Below are 23076 nucleotides of genomic sequence, written 5' to 3'. Positions count from 1 at the left end.
ACACATCAGCATGTGACTTCTGTTAGCAGGGACAGTCCCTTACATAACCATAATACAATTATCCAATTCAGGAAATTTGACACTGAAACAACACTGTCGCTGAATATTTTATATTCAAAATTTTTCCAACTGTTCCAGTATTACCCTTGATAATCATTCACTATTTCTGATTGGGGATGCAATCCAGAATCACATGTGGCCTTTAGTTTTCTAGTTTCCCTTGATCTGGAACTGAACCTCATCTCTGCTTTGTCTTTCGTGACTTTGACTTATTTACACTATGGTTTGTGGGGCTACTTTTCTAGGAATATATGTGCATATTAAAAAAAATAATGGAAAAAAATAATGGTAATAGGGCAATGTTTAAAGAATGAATTTTTTTTCAAATATGCTATTATTTTTTAAAAGATTTATTCATTCACTTTGGGGGAAGGCACAGGCGGGGCAGAGGGCAAAGGAGAGAGAGTCCCAAGCAGACTCCTGAGCCAAGCATGGAGCCCAACATGGATCCCGACCCCATGACCCCGAAATCACAACCTGAGCCAAATCCAAGAGTCAAACACTCAATCAACTGCGCCACCCAGGCGCCCCCAAAGAAATGAAATTCTAATATTAGAGTAGAATATTGTTTCTACACCAAATTAGCTTCTCTCAAAATGCAGCAGAGAAGCCTACAAGGTCTCAGCAGAGAATAGTTCAAGAAGAGTCTCTAGGTGGGGAGGACTGATTCTCTGTGTGACTTCAATTCTTCTGGATTTTATGCTCATCTTAAGGATTCTTTATTTTAATCCTAGGAGACTTCTGCCCCTCCTTTCCAACTCTGATTCAAGGAAGTGTTTGGAGATAATTACTGCTCTGCTGGGTCATTGGATCAGATCCAATCATAATGTATGTAAAGCATCCAGCACAGCGTTTGGCTCAGAGCACAAGTTCAATTAACAGTGGGCTTAGAGTGTTACCATTCCCTTGGTTTAGCTCAGCTCAGCTTAGCTGAAAGCACCTGCATGAAAGTACTTAGCTAAATATTAATGGGAACTAAAGGGAAATTATTACAGAAGTCACAAAAAAGCAAAAGGAGTTATGATTAGAAAACCAGGGTTTTGGGCAGCTCCGGTGGCACAGCGGTTTAGCGCCGCTTTCAGCCCAGGGTGTTATCCTGGAGACCCGGGATCAAGTCCCACGTCGGGCTCCTTGCATGGAGCCTGCTTCTCCCTCTGCCTGTGTCTCTGCCTCTCTCTCTCTCTCTCTCTCTCTGTCTTTAATAAATAAATAAATTCTTAAAAAAAAAAAAAAAAGGTTTCTGACCCTGGTCCCAAATGGTCGTTGCGATTCCTTGGGCGCATTACTCGCGCTCCTGCTCCCCACGTGCCGGGATTCCTGTTATTTCCTACTACATGAATTTCGTTTCCTGGGTAACCAATTCTTTTCCAGCCAAGTCCAAAAGTCCACATTGCGACACTCGCACCATTTAATAATGACAATAAGAGGAACTCGTATATATTGATGTGTGTGTAGGAGCTGACGTAGTCCCCTCACATATATCCTCCGGTTTCACCTACTCGACAGCCCTGCGGGGACCTGGGATTGTCTTCAGGGCACTTAGAGAGCTAGGTGAGCTGCAGAGAGGTGCTGTAACCTGCTCGCGCTCACAAGCCTCTGGTAAGAAGCACGTCTGAGACTCGGGCCCCAGCTTTCTGTCCTATAATCCGACGCACAGGTGCCAGCTTCCCTGGGGCACCCGCTGCAGTTCTCAGTTTTGGAAAGGAGGACACGCTTTAGCCACATCTGGTCGGCTGGATTCAGAACTGGTGGCCCACACGCCCGAGTCCTCACGACGTCAGCCCACACCTCCTGGGTATAGGCCACCATCTGGAAAACGCTGTGCTTCCCACGCCAGCTCAGTTTATCATGCCCGAGCTAAATCGCAGACGAAAAAGGCTTCATAGGGGAGAGGATTTAAGCGAGGAAACTCCTTTGTTGGTCAGGTTGGCCAGCCTGACAGCTGTTTCCTTCAAGCTGGCAGCCAATCTCACCCACCTTCTCTCTTGCTCTTTCCCAGCAGAGAGGCTGGAAAAACCAGATACTGTCGTGCAGCCTCCCTTGCATGTAGAGATGGCCATGAGACACAGTTCTGGCCAGGAGAACATGTGCTGAAGTTTGCAAGGGATGCTTCTAGAAAAGCTCAGAGCCTTCCCAAGAGCCTGGAAACGTGGCAGAGAAGAAAGCTAGTGGCAGCCTGGGTCCCCCCTGACTTCACTGGGTTGAAGTTTTACGAGGGGCTAAGAGATTCACCTGTGCCTCTCTCTCCCTCTGCTCTCCTTTTTTGCTCTATGTGCCTTTACCTGAGCTCTCCAGGGCCCACCCAAACCTGCCTGCCATCTATCCTTCCAGAAGGACCCACAGAGGACTCTAGGCCATGATTCATATCTGCACACTGGAGGTGTCTACACAGCAACTACTCCCAGGAAATCCCCCCAGAGGAGCCTGAATGGGAAGCAGCACCTGAGAGCTCATCCTACAGGCCCCACTGTAACCGCACTGACTCACATTTGTGTGTAGGATACCTTAATATGTATGTGAGTCATTCATTTGTGGCTCATGATCACTCTAGGGAGAAAGCAATGGGACCTCTCATTTTATAGGTCTGGAAACTGAGATCCAGAGGTGGGAGGTGGTTTTATTAGGTGACACAGCAAAGCAGGACTTGGAGGCAGATTTGTCTGTCTCTACAAGGGATGCCCTTCTCACTCCTGCAAGCTGGGAGCAGGAAGAGGGAGGCTTCTCCCCTCACTGGACCACTTGACTATCCTACAGAAGAGGTTGCTAAACCCTTTCATGCAAAGGAAAAATGAAGCCCTATGTGTGACAAAAAGGATGTATTTGCATCAAAGTGGAGTATGTGGTTGTCTAAAGGGGTATAATTTGAAGTATACTGAGAAAGAACCCTAATCTCAAACTTAGCATGAAATAAAATAAAACCTCACCCTGTCTGGGGGCTTAATATCTGAAATTCCACCAGAAGAGTCATCCATTCGAGTTCTGTACTATCCTCACACAGTTATCTTCCTTTCAAATAAGAATATCACAGGGAGAAACATCATGTTGCCAAATTACTAGCAAAGTTCTCTCTCCTATCACAGCTTGTCACCAGAGCAGCCGAGGAATCCCTGAGGAAAAGCTCCATTAAATCCCCGGTTTTGCCTAGCATTTATACCGTCCTGGTTAAAAAGCCCGGCTGGGGTAGTAGAATTATGAGTTCTCCACTATTAGGTACGTGACACTGGCCATGTCTCTTTAATTTCACTTATCTGAAAAAGGGAGAATAATATTTCCCCTTTCTATTGAGTTGTCAAGAAGATTACTTGAGGAAATGTTTTACTAAGTACTTGACACAGTAGTTGGCAGATGATAAGTACTTAGTACTTAGCTAGAACTTTCTGTGAATAGCCAAAGTATGGTAGCCACAGGCCTTGACCCAGCCCCAGGAGAACAGAGACTTTGCCCTGGTAAAGACAAGCACAGTGGATGGAGAGCAGGTGGTCTGGCTTCCTCCACGCTGCTGGAAGGCACAATAGCCAGCTCTGTGCAGGGCAGGAAAGGGGATCCTACCCACAGGCTCGCTCCACGTGACAATGAGAATGCAAAATGAGCATGAGCGTGGCACATTCTCTGAGGTTGGTAGGAAAATCAGCAGATTCTCTCTTGGCAGTGGGTCCTTTTACTGCCACATCCTTCCTCCGCCAAGCCTCAACAGAACTCAATTGAGGACTCCCTTTTAGTACTTTTAAAAATTACCTTTCTGTAATGCTTTCAACCACTGGCTTCGGCTCTCTTCGTTTGATGCATAGACATAGAGAAGCCCATCTTTATAGACAATCTGGAAAGGAAAAGGTTGGGTGCATTTAGATATAATTGCATCCATGGTTCACTCCAGTGTAACTGCGAATTTTCTGGTACCCTGAAGAAAACTTGAGTTAGCTTATAAAATATGCATTCAGTCTGGAATTAGATGAAAAAGATCTAGTTATTTTTATCCTCCACCTCTCAATTTGTTTCATCGCAGACACTCCTACACTTGGGAAAATCTGCCAACAGTGAACATTGAGGTCCCAGCGTGGGTGTCCTGGACCATGGAGAATTATAAAGACTAAAATGTTAGATATTACAGGTGTTTTAGGAGTGTTCTGGTCCATCCACCAACCCAGCACATGACTCTACTTATAGCCCATTGGAAAATGTTTACCTGATAGTCTATCCTTAAAAATATCTTCAGGGATGATAAGTCAATCGGAGAAGGACAAACATTATATGGTCTCATTCATTTGGGGAATATAAAAAATAGTGAAAGGGAATAAAGGGGAAAGGAGAAAAAAATGAGTGGGAAATATCAGAAAGGGAGACAGAACATGAGAGACTCCTAACTCTGGGAAACGAACTAGGGGTGGTGGAAGGGGAGGTGGGTGGGGGGTGGGGGTGACTGGGTGACGGGCACTGAGGGGGGCACTTGATGGGATGAGCACTGGGTGTTATGCTATATGTTGACAAATTGAACTCCAATAAAAAAAATAAAAAAAATATCTTTAGGGATGAAATGCCCTTTACTATTATTATGCCATCCTTGGCAATTTCCGTATATTCTGATCATTATATAGTTGGTGCTTATACTGAGTAAAAATATGTCTCCCTGTTACTTCATTCCCTGGGGTCATGTCCCTCCCTAAGAAGTCCCCAGCAGAAATCATTCTCTCTTCTTTAAGATGCTTGTTTAAATGTCAGAACATTATAACGTCTTCCCCAGATCCTTCTCTAGCTTACTCAGTTTTTGTGGGTAAACGATACAGACCCTTTACTAAATATCTACTAGTTTTTGGGCTCTTTCCAAGATACTTTAAGATCTTAGTCCTATTTCAACTCTGTGAAATATGTATGATTATGCCCGCTTTGCAAATGAAGGCACAAACTCAGAGGGTTGAGTGTGTTGCCTATGGTAACACAAGTCCAAGCTGTGGGGTTAAGGACACTGTGTGCTTCCAAAGCCTGTGCTCTTCTGAGTGTTCCATGCTTCCATGATACAAATTTGAAGCAACTTTCAAGAAACCCTCCCTGGTTTCTTCCAACTGGGCAATGTTCACTTTTAAACATTGTATGGATTATTCATCAACCAGATGACTTTATTTCATTTTTGACCACAGTTCCCTCGAGCCACTAACACTGGGTTGTCTGACCCTCAGAGGGACAGTCCGTCTGCCTTTAGATCAGAAAAATAAGTATCAATGATTTGATAAAACTAGGGCATGACTTAGATCAAGCCATTTCCTTTTTTTTTTTTTTTTTTTTTTTTTTAATTTTTATTTATTCATGATAGGCACACAGTGAGAGAGAGAGAGGCAGAGACACAGGCAGAGGGAGAAGCAGGCTCCAGGCACCGGGAGCCTGACATGGGATTCGATCCCGGATCTCCAGGATCGCGCCCTGGGCCAAAGGCAGGCGCCAAACCGCTGCGCCACCCAGGGATCCCAAGCCATTTCCTTTTTTTAAAGATTATTTACTTATTCATGAGGGACACACACACACACACAGAGGCAGCAACACAGACAGAGGGAGAAGCAGGCTCCATGCAGGGAGCCCAATGGGGGACTCAATCCCAGGGACCCGGGACCATGCCCCGAGCCAAAGGCAGACGCTCAACCTCTGAGCCGCCCAGGTGCCCAAGATCAAGCCATTTCCAAAGGGTACTGTAGGCACACTCTGCACCATGCCCCTGCTTAAAATACTTCAGGGTAAAATGCAAACTCCTCGGTATGCTGTGCAAAGCCTTTCATGACGTGGCCCCACCTACCTTTCCAGGCTTGTGTCTGCTTGCTCACGGGGCCCCTTTATTCCTAAGGAGACTTGGAGCTCTCCCAACATGCCACACTACTTCACCTATAGCGCCCTGACTTCTGCTGTTTCACTGCCCTTCCTGTTTATGCTGGGCCACACTTGTCCTTCCTAACCCGAGTGTCACCTCCCATAGATAATCGTCCTGACTTCTTCGAGTGAGGAGTGAACTTCCGCTTCCGGGGGCACCATGGCTCCTCTGCAGACCTTCATCTTAACACTCACCCTCACTGCATTATAATGATCTGCAAATGCCTTGGGGACGAGGACGCATTTGATTCCTTATATGGTGTGCCTCTATCTTGCAGCCCCCTGGAAATGCTCCACAATGTTTGATGAAAGAGATTGTCAGGCCCCAAGGCAAGTCAGGCCACTGTGGCTTACTTGCTCCTCTTTCTTTCTCTCCCCCTAGAGAAAGCAGATTGGTAGATAGAATTTCAGGAAAATGCCCAACTCCCATCTGGGAATGTTCCAAGCCTTATCATTGTCTTCATCATTTTGCAACATCTTTAGTTATTGCCAATATGTTGAGTTTGTAATAGAAAATATTAAAACAAAAGCCATCCATCCAATAGAATGTTGTCCCTCCACTTACCTGAAATGGGTACTGTCTCTCCACAGGGGTCTGCTCCTCGAGATTTACTTTCTCCACACATCTGATTTTCTTAATCTCAATTGATCCTTTTTTGCTGCCTCTTTTCTGAATTAAAAACCAAAATATAAGATGCGTAATGCGATGCACAATGGTACACAAAGAAAAGCGTAAAGTAAGGGAGATGGAGAGATGGGATGGGTATGTGAGAATTCTTCCAATTATTCCTTCAGAGTCAAAACCCAGTGGCAACAGAATATATTTTCGAGTGTGGGCACAAACTAATATGCTCCTCCAAAAGCAAGTCGAGAAGCAGCAATTAATTTTATTTTAATAACCTTGAAACATATTTCCATCACCTGCCATGTGCTTAGTCTATGGAAAATCAGGATTTAACTCCAGAAAGCATCTTTTAAATTTTTTTTAGGGGTCGGGAAGGACAGAGAGAGGGAGAGAGAGAATCCCAAGCAGGCTCCATGCCCAACACAGAGCTGGATGCCATGCTTGATCTCACAACCCTGAGATCTGGACCCAAGTCAGAGGCTTAACCAACTGAGCCCCCCAGAAAGCATTTTAATTTTGTTTCAATTTTAGGACAGTATTTTAGGATTTCTACTCTGCTAGATTTCTCAGTTGTATAGAAATAGTTTGATTTCCAGCATGGTGTTAAGGCAGTGTTTCTTATCTTCAGCACTATTTGGGGGCAGATAACTCTTTGTGATGGGGGCCGTTCTGTACATTATAGGAGGCTTAGCAGCATCCCTGGCCTCTACCCACTAGATGCCAGTAGCACACTACACCCCCCCCTCCAAATTATGATAACCAAAAATGCCCTCTCGGGGGCCAGATTACCCTCAGTCGAGAACCAGTGTTCTAAAGTTACAAATTGCCTTAGTAAAGTTAGCCAATATTGTAAAACCTTTTATCTTGAATTAATCCTACCTTCGTTAAGAAAAGACAATGTAATAAGTGAAGGCAGGTTGATCTTTACTGTGTGAGCTAAGAAACCTGACATTGTTTCACTGTAATTCAGCACTTTGTGGAGACTCAAGAAAAATAAATAGTACAAAAACAATGGAACAAGTAGGGTCTCACCATTTTGTCATATTCATAGTAGGAGAGATTTGTTTTGGTTAAAACAAAAAGCCTCTCTTTGTAATTGCTTGGCGACATTTTCTTTTTTTGCTGTGACCTTTTGAGAAGAAGTTCTTCTAGAATGGATTTTGTGTCCATATTGTCGTCCTAAATCAAATAAAATAATGAGAATGAGTGTTTGCGGCACCTAGCTACATTCTCTTTTAGCCTTCAGAATTTTTAGTCAACTATTTCTCATTCAGGGATAATCTAAATAATATAATTCTTAAAAATCAGATTTAGAGTTAGAGAGGAAATTTTAACTAAGCAGATTCTTAACAACACTTACATCTGTATTTCATTCCTACAGCCTTGGCTCTGATTTTTTTTTTAAAGATTTTATTTATTTATTCATGAGAGACACACACACACACAGAGGCAGAGACACAGGCAGAGGGAGAAGCAGGCTCCCCCCCCCCCCCCGCCACCTACCGCGGGGAGCCCTATGTGGGACTCAATCCTAGGACCCGGGGGATCACATCCTGAACCAAAGGCAGACGCTCAACCACTGAGCCACACAGGTGGCCCAGCTCTGACTTTTATAAATAGTGTTGATTTGTTTACAGCATCTTATGTATTTTTACTCGCCTCCCACTTTGGATCATAAATTCACCATCTTTGCACTACCCTCCAGACCACCTTATTGAAATTCTCCTTATTCCTTAAACATTCTATAGGCATTTGTTGAATCAGATTATATATGATCAAACTTTGAAATATTTGAACTCCAGACAGCTCACTATATCTGAAGGGACTGATCAACAAATTTCTCTCCACTAATGTGTCTGGCTGTCTGACCAAATCCTCCAGACCACTGTGAGACTCTGCTATCATTGTAAGTGATACCCACAGTTCCTGATCGTGATCAGATCTTTAACATAAAGGACACGAGTATACTTTTCAATATTTCTGAGCACAGAACATTTAAAAATGCTATCGACATCCATTTTAAAGAATTGAAAAAAAAATTGGCGCCTTACAAAACAAGAACGCTCTTGCTTTTCCTTCCAGAGCCATGGAAAACATTAAAGCTTAAGGTATCTCTAGAAAATAAGTCCATCAATTTTCTGGTTCTACTAAGACTGTCGCTTCAACCCTCAGTTCGATATTAAGTCTGGAAAGGAAAAGTAATGTTAAAAAAAAAAGGAATGTTAATTGGTAGGTCACAAGAGAGAAACTTTCCTATGTTTTCTTCACTTTGTGAAATCACATGAGTACTAGCAGTCAGATGTTCAATAATTTCTACCTCTCTTTGTTTACTGATAATCTGAATGTCATTAACTTTACTCACCTTGCATTCAATCAGGATCAGCTGGAGTTTGCTTATGGGTCCTTAACTTCAACTCTCAAGCTCTAAGCCAAAAGTTGCTGCTCTGAGGTACTCATATTCCCTCTGGCTATGCCAGGATCACGCATTACAAAGAAGATATTTGCATCCTATTTATCACTCTCCATCCGGAAGCATCCACATAGGCGTTGCTCTGTGTGGATGCGGGTGGGGGGGTACGTGAACCTGTCCAATCACTAAAAGTCACTTCTCACTGGCCTTGAGCGTGACAGGCCTACAATGGCAGGGAAGAGGGAGGGAAGGGAGACACATTGGATAAACCATGGTCAAGTCCAGCCAGCTTCCCTCCTGATGTAGACCATAACATTCTAGAAACAGGAATCAAGAAAATCAGCTTATGTTCATTATTTATACAGATGAAGTGACTCAAATGTTCTCCAAGGGCATCATTTGATTTAGAGGCAGAAGTAATGGAGATCTTATCCATTACAAATCTTATCCATTACTTTTTGTTTTGAACATTGTTTTATCTAGGAAAAAAAGGATAAATCCTTTGGGAAAGTAGAATGGATTTCTTTTGAGCACAGTGGGTGCTATTTGTCGTGGTCACTGGTTTCTTGGCCTCCAGACTCAAAGATGGGCAGAGGCTGGGGGGCTTAGGTAAACCCAGCAGGATCTGGGAAGTCAGGTAACACGTCTTCGTTAGAAACTCTACAAATGCGCCTGTTCAGAGAAGATGATTTTCTACATCCAAAGTCTATGGCCGGAAGAGAATTTCCTTGAAGACTTACTGAAACTGTGGAGGGTCTAGTTTTTTTGAGGTACATTCCCCTTTGGGGGAGCCATACCACATTGGGCACTTGTGGTAAGTTTTAAGATACTTTTGTCTTTTACATCCCTGCATTTAAAAATTTTACTAACAAAGGGTATAAAGAAAACTGTGAAAACTTTTATCAAACGTCTTTTATATCCACTGCTAGAACAGGACTCCTCAAAGCGGAATGCTAGTTAAATAGATCTGGTTAGTTGAATAGAAAGTTTACTTTTCAAAAAGAAAAGAAGAAAAAGAAAGTTTACTCTTCAAAACTTTGTCAGGTACTGAATAAACTCATAACGTTAAAAGCACCGTTTTAAAAAATGCAAATCCTAACGTCCCAGATAGTAAGCAAACTGTCCCAGTACCGCATGATCATACACACACTTCTGTTTATAGAACATTTATATTCATTGCATTAAAGATTTGGGGGGATTTTATCTAAAAATTAATCTGGTGAGTCACAGAAACTGTTGACAAATGAAATTCACAAAGTTGCTTCTGTATATTAAAGGGAAGAACATTGGCCAGACAGGAAAAGTAGCAAGTCCTTGAGCACATTTTCTTGTAAGTCTCCAGGGCTTTATGCATGTTGTTGCATCCGATGCGATATAATCTGTCAAATTTCAATAAAGTTGTTCATTCCAAAGTCCCGCCTTTTTAAAAAATATTTATTTGAAAGAGAGCTCGAGCAGGGGGAGCAGCAGACAGAGGCAGAGGGAGAAGCAGGTCCCCTGCTGAACAAGGAGCCCAATGTGAGGCTTGATCCCAGGCCCCTGGGGTCATGACCTGAGCCAAAGGCAGATGCTGAACCCACTGAGCCACCCAGGCGCCCCTGTTCTCATGTAACACACACATGTCTTTGGAGACCTTCAAACTTCTACTCCCTCAGCTGGACCCCGGAGCTTCCTAACAAACTTGAAGAACACCGTTTTGATGACTCACGTTTTGTCTCGTCCAGATCAGTTTCTTCTAAGACAGTACCTGGCTCCAGCCTTTCTACCTCTGTTTGCTTCTCTCCCTTCCTTGTACTTCTCTCTTCTGCTACATCAGCCTAGATTCTAAACTGAAGGCATTCTTAAGGTCTCCCCTGGTACAGGAAGAGGTAATCGGTGATGCTTAATTTTTAGAAACATAATATTTCCTCCCTGTATTAGGACAATAAGTCAACAGGCTCCACTGTTGAGTCAAATGCCTGTCCAACAGCTAGCAAATTCGGCTCTGCCTACCCATGCCTAAGGAATACTCAGTGGGAAGATAAAAACAAAACAGAACCAAAAAAAAAAAAAAACCCACACAAAACTTTTGAAATGAAATGAGATCCTAAAGCTGGTGGTATTAGCCAGAAATCTATTTCCATAGAGAAGTTGGCAGAATTTGGCTGGGCTCTCACATTACCGTCTACATGAAACAGGCACATCAATTTGCTTACCAAATAGGCGGGCTGCCCATTTCCATAAGCACATGAAACTAGAAGGAGATTAAAGTGAGGGGAGGCAAAAACAAAGAAACAAAACAAAACAAAAAAAACTGGCAGAAATCGATATAGTAGAGGCGCCTGGGGGGCTCACTCGAGTAAGCATCTGCTTTCGGCTCAGGTCATGATCCCGGGGTCCTGAGATCGAGTCCCCGGCTCGGTGGTTGGGCTCCTTGCTCATCTGGGAACCTGCTTCTCCCTCCCCCTCTGCCCCGCCCCCTGCTCGTGCGTGCTCCCCCCCTTTTTCTCAAATACATAAATAAATAATCTTTAAACAAATTTTAGGTTTTAAAAAAAGAAACCAATATAGCATTTTCTCTAAGGATGCCAGCAACCATCAGGTAACCTATCACATAAGTAAAAGGTGAATGCTAAATTAACACGACTTGGAATCACCAGGATTGGTGAGCATCCGTAAGGAAGCGTGACCAGGAGAGCAAGGAGTTCAACCCTGCAGGCCCAGCACACTCGATTCTGAGCCCGCGGCGGGCCGGACCTCGAGTGAGTGGTTCCAGAACCGAGAGGATCAGCTCTCCACTGCCCGGGTGACAAGGAGCAGACCCGAGAGATGGGTCTCATACCTAATTAACGTGCAGGGTGGCTGGAGGGGCGGAGGCTGGGGGTGGAGGGTGGACTCAGAAGGCGTGGCGGACTTTACACGACTGTCATTTGGGAGCTGGGTCACCCCGACCGAGCCCCTTCCCTGCGCTAAGCTTCAATTTTCCGGATCTGTAAGATAAGATGGGTTATACAGCTCTCTCACTTTCTGGGGCTTGAATGAGAAAGCTTATGTAAACGTTCTGGGTGCGCCCTGGGCGCTGAACCACGATTGAAAAAGAAGAGGGGGGAAAGAAACAACTCGAATGTTAGAGCAGAGTCCATGTTCTCTTTGCCCCGAAAGGCCCAGGGAAGGAGAGTTGTTTCTTTTTTCTTAAGATAATCAAGAAAGACATTATGGAAGGAAGGGTGTTAAAACTAGGTCTTGAAGGATATGAGTGATGGTAGCAATAATGATCCTAGCTGACATTTAAGGAAGACTTGCCTTGTGCCGGGCACTATTTAAAGCACCTTAAAAATATGCATTCATTTACTCCAGCGGGGGGGAGGGGTAGGCCACCCCCCCACACACCATCCTGTGGGGTATGTCCTAATTCAGTCACCTTATGGGGTGGTTAGGAAAAAAGCAACAAGTGATAAATCCATGTCCTAATTCCTTATGCTGAATTAGTAACACACAGCACTGCTTTGGGTGATACAGGCTGGTGTGGGCAAAAGCACCAAGATGGTGGGTTCAAATCCCTGTTCCATCTCTGTGCACCCCGGCATGTCACTCAGCCCTGCTAAAGCCCAGCTTCCCCATCTGTAAAGGGAGGAAAATAGTAACCACCTGGAGGGGTTCTGAGGAGTCAAGAGAAGATGGCAGTAGGATGCCCAGCACGCTCGCAGATGTTCCCAAATTCTATACCCCTTCCCCTCATCACTCCATAGGTAAAGTCAAAAAAAAAAAAAAAAAAAGGACCATAGGAAAAGTTAAAAACTCAAGATGATGAAATGACCCTCGAGGATAATATTTCAGTCTTCACCCCTCTTACCCGGGTCCTGGGGATGGGCGATCACGGGAGGCAGGAAGATGCCCCACGCACTCTCTTGTCAGCAAGCACCTGCCCTGTGCGTCTGGTACAAGCTTTCAATCCTGGGACTGCTTTCCTTAGAATCAGGTTGAAGCAGCCCCTTCCCGCCTGTGTTTTTGTGCCACTAGGTTTTTTCCAAATCAGTGATACGTGGCTGCTACTGCAGGAGTGGTCCGTGGACTGGAGTATCAGCGTGGCCCGGGAGCTCGAGAGACACGCAGACCCTCAGTTCCCCCCCAGACCTGGTGCATCGGAATCTGCATTTTGGCGAGGTCCCCAGGCGCCTCACGTGCTCATGAAAGCTTGGAAAGCCCTGCCCTAGACCACGATACCCTTGTACTACTTCTTAAACCCAGTGAAATTACCGTGGGCTGCAAGAATTTTCTAAGGTATCTGGCCGTGACCGTAACCGAAAGGCTCACCTGCCCCATCTTCCCATCACCACCTAAAATCCACCCCCACCCCGAAACCCCAGACTCTGGAAGACTTCAGGAACCTGAGAACGAGCACTCGTAGTGAAACGAACAGCATAAAAACCCAGGTAAATAAAAGAGGGTCAGAATGACACTTCTCTGGCTTTTCGGAAGCAGTTAGGAAGCCAACATGCAAAGTCACGGAGGGGCAATGCCTGCAGAGTAGTACGGAGAAAGCCAGCAGAGGAAGCACCCGGGGCTGGCTGGAGCCCACGGCCGTGTACACACCACCTGACAGCTCCCCTGAACGAGATTTTGAGCTGGGGTGGGGGTGGGGGGGTGACAGTAAAACCGCAGCGGGCCTCCCAATTACACGGTCTCATCCAAAGTCCCCGGAGGAGCCCCAGCAACGTCATATGCATCACTCTGAACCTGTCAGCCTGTCGGCTATGACCTCGTGTGGCCACCTGCCGCTGCAACGCACCATTGTGGCTCTCGATCGGCCGCCGGGGGTCCACCGCCGAGGGGTCAGTCTGCTCTTGCACGCACACAGGCGCGGCTGCCCTCCTTCCTTCCAGCGGCAGCGGACCGTCTCACATTTTCCCGGCGGCTGGGTCCGAAATGGCTACATTACTCAGTGCCCCCAAAACGTTTATTGTCCTGCAAGGGCCTTACACAATCCCACAGGAAACCACGCTCAGCACTTAGCCAACACTTGTTGATCTGATTGAATGCAACACAAACGGAGACAAAAGCGTGTTTCATAAAGGTTCCAATTTTGATAACCACAGCGCCTGCTTTTCCCGGGCAGCCCTCGGGTTCGTGCGATAACCCTGCCTTTGTTTAGAGAGCTCTGCGCTGGGAAGGACAAGAAACGAGCTCGGCAAAAGCCCGCTTCTGACGCTGACTTCTCCCACGAGCCAGGAAACCATGAGGTAACGCCAAAGAGCGCAGAGAATAAGCAATGAACACTGCAGCTCACCGCTGGCCGGAGGGGGGCCGGGGGGGTGGCAGAGAAGGACGGCAGTGTGCCCGAAAAGGAACACATGGGACAATTATTCAGGGACTCCCCAAGTGGAAAAGGGATCGCTCTGGCTAACGTGCCAGGCACCCAGATTGCGGTGAAGGAGCGTGAGTCCCTGGACATCGTCAGGACAGTATGACCTCTCTTGGCCCTCCTCGTGCCACCCTCCTCTCCGGTCCCCACTGACGGGCCATCTGTAATACGTCTACTGAGTTCTTCGAGGCTCTGCTCTCCACCGCCAACCGCCCCCCCCATCATCCCTCTGCTATGCAGGGACACGCCGTATCAACTCACACGTGGTCGGCTACGTGAGCCTATTTGGAAACATCTATGGGGTGATGAAATCTTGGGCTGGCCGCGGGGAGCGAAGCTACCGACTCTCCAAGGGGTGGTCTGTTGAGCGGACGCGTCCTGCCCAGAACCTACCATGTGCCAAGGGCTCCGTGAGGGGCTGCAGACCGTAGTAGGCCGGGCAGGGGCAGCCCGCACCTTCCAGGGCCTTCTGTCGGCTGCAGGCAGAGAACCCCAAGGGAAGGTCTAGCTGAGTAGAGCGCGTGGAAAACAGCTTGGCCGAGGCGCTGTTGACGTTTCTGCTTGAAACCCGCGTGGTTCGGGAAGGGGCAAAGAGCCCTTCGGAAGAATTCGCAAGAGGGGAGCTTACACCCTGAGAGCAAATGAGTCGCGGCTGGAGCCCCAGTAGCTCTTCGGGCTCTGGGAAGGCAGTAGGCAGTCATGCCAGAAACTCGGGGTGAAGCCGAGGACCGTGGCGCCGCTACTTGGCCACATGGGTTGATGCTACGCTCTGCGATGTGTATTTAACTCCACTGTTTAAACATGGTCCCCTGGCAGGAGACCAATTCTAGAAGGGACTGTCAATTTCGGGGTGGGGAAGGAGGTAGTGGTAGCGCCCTGGAAACACCTGGGCACAGTCTCTTAGGATCCCCATCCCTTCTGGGGCCTTGAGAGACTCCAGGGCAGCAGGGAGGGGTGGCTTCCTCCGAGTCAAGTGTCATAGATTTATTGACTTACTCCATTCATTCCCTTCCTCGGCCGCTTCGCCCCAACCTTCCCTTGGCTCTGGAAGGCATTTTCCGTGCCTTCAGTGTGATTCTAACCCGTTGTTGGCAACCTGCTGCTTCGATCACATGATTTAATTTGTTCCAGTTATAGCCTACATGGTCACCTGTACCCGGTGAGACCCTTAGGAATGTTCCCTAAAGCTTGTTCACGCAAGTCGTTAACAGGCGATGAGCTTCTGCAGGGATGCAGGAGATAATTCGACTTCCTGAGGTAAACAAGCTTGTCCACTTGGGAGGAGTAGCGCTCATCTTTAGCTAAGAAAGAACCTGAAAGGATCCATTGTGTGTGTGTGTGTGTGTGTGTGTGTGTGTGTGTGTGTGTGTGAGAGAGAGAGAGAGAGAGAGAGAGAGCGCGCGCACCACCTCTACTGCTACTTGCTGGTCTAAGTCGCCACCATCCCTCACCTGCAATGTCGCCCCTGCCTCCTGGCTGCTATCCCTGCTTCGGCTCTTGCTCCTGGAGGTCTGTTCTCCACTGGCTAGCCAGAGCGATTCTTTCACAAGCGACTCGAATCCTGCCACTCGCCCAGTCTGAACTCTCCATTGGTCCCCCCTTTTCTGGTCCCGGAGTGCGGTCTCTAACATCATCTCATCATGATTCTCCTAAAGCTGGCCTCCTCGCTACTCCTACACTATTCTAAGCACTGTCTGCCCCAGGGCCTTTGCACTGGTAGTTTCCTCTGCCCGGCAAACTGTCACAGACATCTGTCTGCCTGGTTCCTTTGCTCATCTCTGGGCTTTGCTTCAAATGGCATCCTCCTAATGAGCCCTACCTGGACCACCTTGTTTACTACTACAACCTCTCTCCACCCAGCACTGCCAGTCTCCCTTACTCTGCCCTACTTTGTCTTTTTCCACAGCACTTAACACCTTAAAACCTGATACATGATTTACTTACTTACTACTTTTTAAAAAAATATTTTTATTGATTTATTCATGAGAGATACACACACACACGCACACACACAGAGAGAGAGAGAGAGAGAGAGGCAGAGACACAGGCAGAGGGAGAAGCAGGCTCCATGCAGGGACCCCAACGTGGGACTCAATCCTGGGTCTCTAGGATCACGTCCTGGGCTGAAGGTAGGCGCTAAACTGCTGACCCACCCAGGGATCCTCTTTTTTATTACTTTTAATGTCTGTCTCCGCTTTTTAAAGAGTAAGTCCTGGGGGCATCTCTCTGCACCCAGAGCTTTTTCCATGGGAATCTCTTCACCGGGGATGCCACTCCATCACCTCTCGCATGTATTCCCCTGATGGTAAGAGGATCTCCTTGGAGGTTGGGATCTGATGTGAACAGTCAACACTTATTGGGATGGAACATTAAGGTATCACCTCTCCTAGAAATGCTTGCCTATTAAACCTCAGGCTCAGTGGTGGAGCAATTAGACTTGGTTCTTATGAGAGGAGATGGGTAAGTGGGGGATAGAGGTAGACATGAGAAGTTTTGCTGTTCCTTTTTGTTAGGACCTATCCTGATACATATGAAATCTTTACAGAGCCTGTTGGCACGCTATCAATTTTACCCTCTTTTTTTTTTTTTTTTTTTTTTTTAGTGGAGGGATTTGGGGCCCAAGATGGAGTTGGCAAACTATGACCACCACCTGCTTTTGTAAGTAAAATGTATCGGAGCACAGCCACATCCATTCCTTATATATTGTGCGCAGCGGCCTAGCGGAGTAGTTGCAACAGAGACCGTATGCCTGCAAAGTCTCAAATATTTACTATCTGGCCTTCACAGAAAAAAACTGCCAACTCATGCTCTAGGAGAGTCTTGCCAGCTGTGGAAATGACCTAGTAGATTGGAATTAAATTCGACAGCCCAACTCCACAGACGCTCACTGAATCATACTGTGTACATGGTGCCAGAGTTGGAAGTGAAGAAAATAGGCAAAGGAGGTGGCTTTATGGAAACTTTCCAGCCATGATTCCCACTTTGATTCAAATTATCTTTCCCAGAAATTTATCATGAGGAATTTCAAAATACAGGAAAGGTAAAAGAATTGTACGGCGAGCACCCATACACCTGCCATCTAGATTGGGCAATTAGATTTTGCTCTACTTGCTTTGTTGTATGTGTTTATCCATCTCTCTATCCATCCATCAATCCTCCTTTATTGGTCTTACTGCTTCTACTGCTACTACTACTCTGATCATTGTTGTTATTTCTGGTGCATTCAAAGGAAATTGCAGACACCAGTACACCTCATCCAGGAACACTTCAGCATCCTAACGTTAATTACCTAGAGGGGTTAAGTCAAATTAGCCTTTTATTTTAACTCCAATTCTGTGGTCTTGAAAGCAGTCTCCATTTACCCAGAAGACACGACCACATAAAAGCCAGAAACTGAGTAAGGTTAGCAGGGTAACTGAGGTAAGTATCAGGGGCATCACTCACCTTTCTCTACTTCCTTGGTTCAGAGATGAATCAGCCTTTCAGGGCCAAGACCATTTTGCTTGTGTTGAATTCTAGGAAATTTCTGTGGCTCAAAAGAGAGGGTCATAAGCTGTTTTTTTTCTGGAATGCTGCCAAAAACCCATGGGAAAGATAGGAACACAGTCCTGAGTTTCATGCAATCAATGGTTGATCACATGTAGCTTCTGGGTCAGAAGCCTGGGTGCTAGAACAGACCTGGTCTGTGCAGATTGCTCTCACGAGGGTGGAAGTGGGAGTCACTTATCCTCATCTCTGTTGGATGTATGTGGATGTCCTCAACCACCAGCACATTAATGACCTTTGTAAACTAATGCTTACAAAACACTCAGTGTCTGATTTGGAGCCGATGGATTTCCTAGGTTTGGTGAGTCTGAATCCCTAACTTGGAATATTCCAAAGGCATTTGTCATTTAATGAATGGCCGCTACAATGCTCTGGGAGGCAGATTACCAATACCTGACCAATCTGTGAGAAAGAATTTTTGAGCTGCGTGCTACGAGGAGAACATGGAAATGATGAAATATAGAAGATATCTGTGTATTTACATAAAATGTACCTTGGAGAAGAAAAATCAATAAGTCAAACAGAAGAGAAAAATAAATTGAGGAAAAAGTTCAAATAAAGTATGTCGACAATGTGGGTGCCTTTAAATATTATAGTGGTTTTACTTAGAATCATTTAGGGAAGGCTTTCTTTGCTGTCATGTTGGCACAGAGCTTTTTTTATGCTTCCCAGGAGCCTGAGGGCCATTGGTGATCTAAGTACACACTAATATGTCCAGCTGCCTGTTGGACACCTCCATCTGGATGGCCAATGACTAGGGTGAAAAGTGTGCCAAGTTCCACATACAGGGTCACACTTCTCATCTCCAAAGTGGGCCCCTCTAGCGGAACGTTCCATGCCCCGTATTCCATTTGAAAACACTTGTCCCTCTCTGACCTTGGTTTGTCCTCAGTTTAGGTCTCCTAGCTTTTCAGCCCTGTTCTTTTCCTGCACGGGGTCTGCAAAGAGAGTTCCGTGCCTTGCCCTACCAACGCAAGCCTCGGACTTAGTTTGCACCCATGACCGGCCTCTCAAAGACAAGAGGAAAGAGAAGCTTGGGCTCCTGTTTCGGTTTCGGAGGTGGAGGGTGTTCTGAGTCCCAGAGGAAACTCTGAAAAGGTGATAAACTGAAAGCGTCCCCAAGAGTGTTGCAACTCTACTATGGAAGTGGGTAACAGCGGACAGTGAGGCCCTTCTCTCCTGCTTCCTTTTAGTGCAAAGCTCTCCTTGTAAATGCTCCTTGTAACAGAGGAGCCTTTCAGGACACCTGAACCCCCAGGGTCACTGCGATGGCCTGGAGCATGCCACTTTTGCTCTCTCAAGTTTAATAATCCTTTAGCTTGCCGGGTGGCTGGTCACCTTGGTAACAACATCTAAATGGACACAGCCACGTTCTAAAAGAGTAAATCTTCATAAGAGTGTTTTTTTTATTTAGTCCAGAGAGCTCTAAAAACCCACCTCCTCTCCTCTTGCATGAAAGTATATTTTCCATTTGTCTAGTATCACGAGACAAATGACCCAGAAGCAGAGTGGCCTAAAGCAACCGCTTTTTCTTTGCTCATAGTTCTGTGGGCCTGGAAGTTGGGAAAGATGCAGTTGGGTGTTCATGTCTTATTCGCCTGGCATGGGCGTCTCCCAGAAAGGTGGTTTCAGAGCCATTGCTCCTCTCACATGGCAGCTGCTCCCAGGAGGCAGCAAGCAGAAGCCATCAGGCCATCTCAGAGCCACGTCCAGAACTGGCACAGTGTCACTTGCACTGTATGGTATTGGTCAGAGCAACCACCAGCCCTGCCTAGACTCAGGAGGAAGAGAAGGAAAAGCCACTTGGGATGGAGGGAGTATCAAAGTCGCATTGCAGAAGACATGTCTAACGGGACATACTGTTGGAAGTATCATGATCAGAGGAAAGCAGAATCTTCCAAAAGATGGCAAACAATGGGTCTGATCGACAACGTGTGGTTGTGATTGTTGCAGGCTGGCCTGGGTCCAGGGCCCCGGCGGGGGTGGGGGTGGTCCCAGGCCGCGTGCAGGATAGAAATCAAACACTGAGCCCAGAGGAAGTGAGAACAGAGTTTATTGGAGACGTAGAGAGAGTGCACGTACATACCCAGTGGCTCAGAAACTCGGAAGGAAGGAGAGTGAGTGTCGTCTTTGCTTGGGGGTCTGGGGTTTTATTGAAGATGATGGTCTGGTGTACAAGTCCTCTCAGGCTTCCAGGAACTGGTCAAACAAGGACGAGGGATCTGGTGTCCTCATCAAGGTTCTGGAGTCAGTGGTCTTGGAAACCATTCCTGACAACCTGCCAGGTCACCCCTCAGATGTTATCGATTGTGCTGGAAGACTCCAGAGAAATTGTTAACTCCTTGACCTTTACAAGGAGGATGTACATTAAGGCACGTGTAAGGCCTGGGTGCGGGTCCTAGCCAGACCAGAAGCAGGAAAAGGAGCAAAAAGGCAGAGTTCCCCCCCCCCTCCACAGGCCCCTTCTGTTTTCCTGTCTCATAATAATTGCCATGTCAAACATCTCACCCAGACTTGAGAGGAAGGAAGGTTTCCCAGCGGGAGTGACATGGAAAGCGAGCTGAGAGATGAATGCGGATAAGCCAGATCAAGGAGAGAGAAAGTTGCAGACAGAGGCACAGCAAGCCAACAAGCTGGGCAATGCACATTTGGGAGCCTAAAAGAAGTCAGCTAGGTGGAAAGAGGGAGTGCAGTGCTTCTGTGTGTGTGTGTGTGTGTGTGTGTGTCCTTGAGCAAGTGTCAGCATGTTGAAAGTGAGGCCGGATTAAAGACATCGAAGGACTCTCTTGAGGGCCCTGAAGGTTTTAGGCAGTTATTCCATTTTCCTGGGAATTGGACAGTGGATTGGCCAGAGGCAAGCCTGAAGGCTGGAAGAGTGGAGTGGCTCTCAGATGCGATGACACGTGGCAATCATATTTAAGAGATATTGGGAGTGGAATCCACAGGATTGTAAGGTGGAAGAGTGATGGGATAGCTTGAGTTTCAGGCCCAGGCAATTGGCTAAATTTTGACATTTTTGGTAGCAAATGCAGCAGCATTTACTAAAGACTGCAAAGAGCCAGACGGAGAGCCCATATTTCTTTTTTTTTTTTTTCCAGGAAAGGCAAATTTATTGTCACAGAAAAGGAGATTAGTGCTTCTTCTTCTTTTTATATATATATATATATATAATTGGGAGGCGGCTTCAGATGCTAAGTGACAATACTTCATTATGTCATGGGACTTAATATTCATGTGCATTATCTCAATTAGCCTTGAATCAGGTAGAGAGGAAGGATTTGAATCCCGCTCACACATAAAGAATCCGGGGCAAAGTCCCCCGTTCCCTTACTACCCTGTGCTTTTAGAGCAGGGGTCTGCAAACTAGGCCTGCAGGCAAGTCTGGCCCACTATCTAGTTTTTATAGTCCTTGAGCTGAGAACAGTTTTTACATTTTTAAGTGATTGAAAAAAAAAGCAAGAGAATAATATTTCATGACAAGTGAAAATTATATGAAATTCAAATTTCAGTATTGTAGAGGCAAGGGCAGGTCACCTCAAGATGGGCCACTTTTTTAAAAGAGATTTTATTTATTTATTTGGGAGAGAGAGAAGCAGGCTCGACCCCAGGACCCTGAAATCATGACCTGAACCCAAGGCAGACGCTTAGAGTATTGAGCCACCTAGACGCCCCCCACTCCGCAGGCCAGTTTGGCCTGAAGATTATTTTGAGTTAAAAGAGATCAAAACCCAGGAGGTTCAGGAAAAGTTCTTTACCTCCCCGTCAACTGCCTCTATTTACATTGGAAAGAAGGAGAGCCTGGACTGAAAAGAGAGCTACAACAGACATTCCTCTTTACTTAAGAAAGTTAAGTGCATCCCAAGGCCACCTTTGTCTTCTAAGCTCGTCCTCTCACCTTGCAACTGCTCTCGCTTCCCTTTGTTTCCCCGCACCCCTGCCCCTCACCTGAGCTCAGGAGGCCAGATAAGCCTCCTGGTGCTTCTGCGCCTTTGGAATTTCAGGCTGTGTGGATTCCCCGCCCTTACGAAATTTCATTTCCACTCGGTCATCTGTCTCCAGTCAATGTGGTTCTTCATTCAGCTAAAGGAGGGGCAGAGGAAATCCTTCCTCCCCAACAGTAACCCTAATTAAGGTTTTATTGAAACAGCCACACCCGTTTATTTGCATGCCATCCCCGGGTCCTTGCTCCGGAGGCGAGATGCAGCAGTCCTCCCCGAGCTCGGAGGTGGCCTGCCAAGTGGAAAGCCTTTACCTTTTGGCCTTTTACAAAGTTTTCTGGTCCCTGTTTTAGAAGTGCCACTTTCTTTCCTTTGTGGGTCACACAGTGAGCTTTCTGTGAGACACCGGCAGCTGTGCCTGTAACCCTGGTGAGGAATCTCAGCCGCTCACAGGCTCCTGCCACTCCCCAGTGTCCTGGGAGGGCGATCACACGCCTGCCCGCCGCGCTCCACGACCACCGAGCTGCTCACCAACTCTGTCCCCACTAGGCTGTGTGTGTATGTCTGTCTGTGTGTCTCTCTCTTTTTTTATTAAAGATTTTATTTCTCCATTCATGGGAGACGTAAAGAGAGAGGCAGAAACGTAGGCCCGGGAAGAAGCAGGCTCCCTGCGAGGACTCTGATGCGGGACTCGATCCTAGGACTCCGGGATCACACCCTGAGCCAAAGGCAGGTGCTCAACTACTGAGCCACCCCGGTGTCCTGACTGTGTCTCTTTTTTAGGCAGGTGCAAAAGAGTCTTGGCCCTCCTACCGCCCCCCCCCCCCACCTCCCTCTCCCTACTCCTTTGCTTTAAGTACCGAACAGCAGCCTTCTTTTTGCAACACGCTGGAGGGGTGCAGAGGGCACGCCGAGCTCGGCCCGTTCTCCCCACAACCCTAGCAGGCTGGTCTAGCATCCCCATCCCCGTTGACGGCGGAAGAACGGGAGGCACAGAGAGGCTGAGCCACCGGCCTCAGGTCGCGCAGCGAACAAGTGACGGAGGCACCGCGGGAACCCACAGCGCCCGGATCGCGCACCTGCCGGGCCCAGCGAGCACCCCCGACCCTGACCCCGACGCCGGGGGTCGCGCCTCTCCCCGGGGGCGGGAGGGGCCCGGAGCAGGCAGGGGCGGGGCAGCGGGCGCCGGGCGGCCAGGAAATAAGGGAGCGGCACCCCCAGACCCCCCCCCCCCCCGCCCCGCGGACTCCCGCCTCCTGCCCGCTGCGGCCGCGGGCGGCGAAACGCTGAGTCACGGTGAGGCGGC

At 47.1% G+C, this 23076-nt stretch overlaps 1 protein-coding gene across 4 annotated transcripts in view; it reads right to left on the bottom strand.

Moving 5' to 3' along the window:
* Positions 1-13939, bottom strand: part of BMX (BMX non-receptor tyrosine kinase) — a 52722-nt gene extending 38783 nt beyond the window's left edge. Inside the window, exons 1-5 of one of the 4 annotated variants that reach the window (XM_038586877.1) lie at positions 13714-13930; positions 8587-8720; positions 7568-7714; positions 6476-6580; positions 3796-3877 (exon numbers count right to left, since the gene is read on the bottom strand). In XM_038586877.1, coding sequence (XP_038442805.1) covers positions 3796-3877; positions 6476-6580; positions 7568-7705 — 325 coding nt within the window. In that variant the 5' untranslated portion in view covers positions 7706-7714; positions 8587-8720; positions 13714-13930. Of the gene's footprint in view, positions 1-3795; positions 3878-6475; positions 6581-7567; positions 7715-8586; positions 8721-13713 lie in introns of all 4 variants that reach the window. The other 3 variants (XM_038586878.1, XM_038586876.1, XM_038586875.1) reach the window with 3 other exon arrangements.
* Between the last annotated feature and the right edge of the window lie 9137 nt (positions 13940-23076).

This window comes from Canis lupus, chromosome X (genome assembly GCF_011100685.1).
Source record: "Canis lupus familiaris isolate Mischka breed German Shepherd chromosome X, alternate assembly UU_Cfam_GSD_1.0, whole genome shotgun sequence".
Lineage (NCBI taxonomy): Eukaryota > Metazoa > Chordata > Mammalia > Carnivora > Canidae > Canis > Canis lupus.
This window is presented reverse-complemented; position numbering and strand designations above follow the sequence as displayed.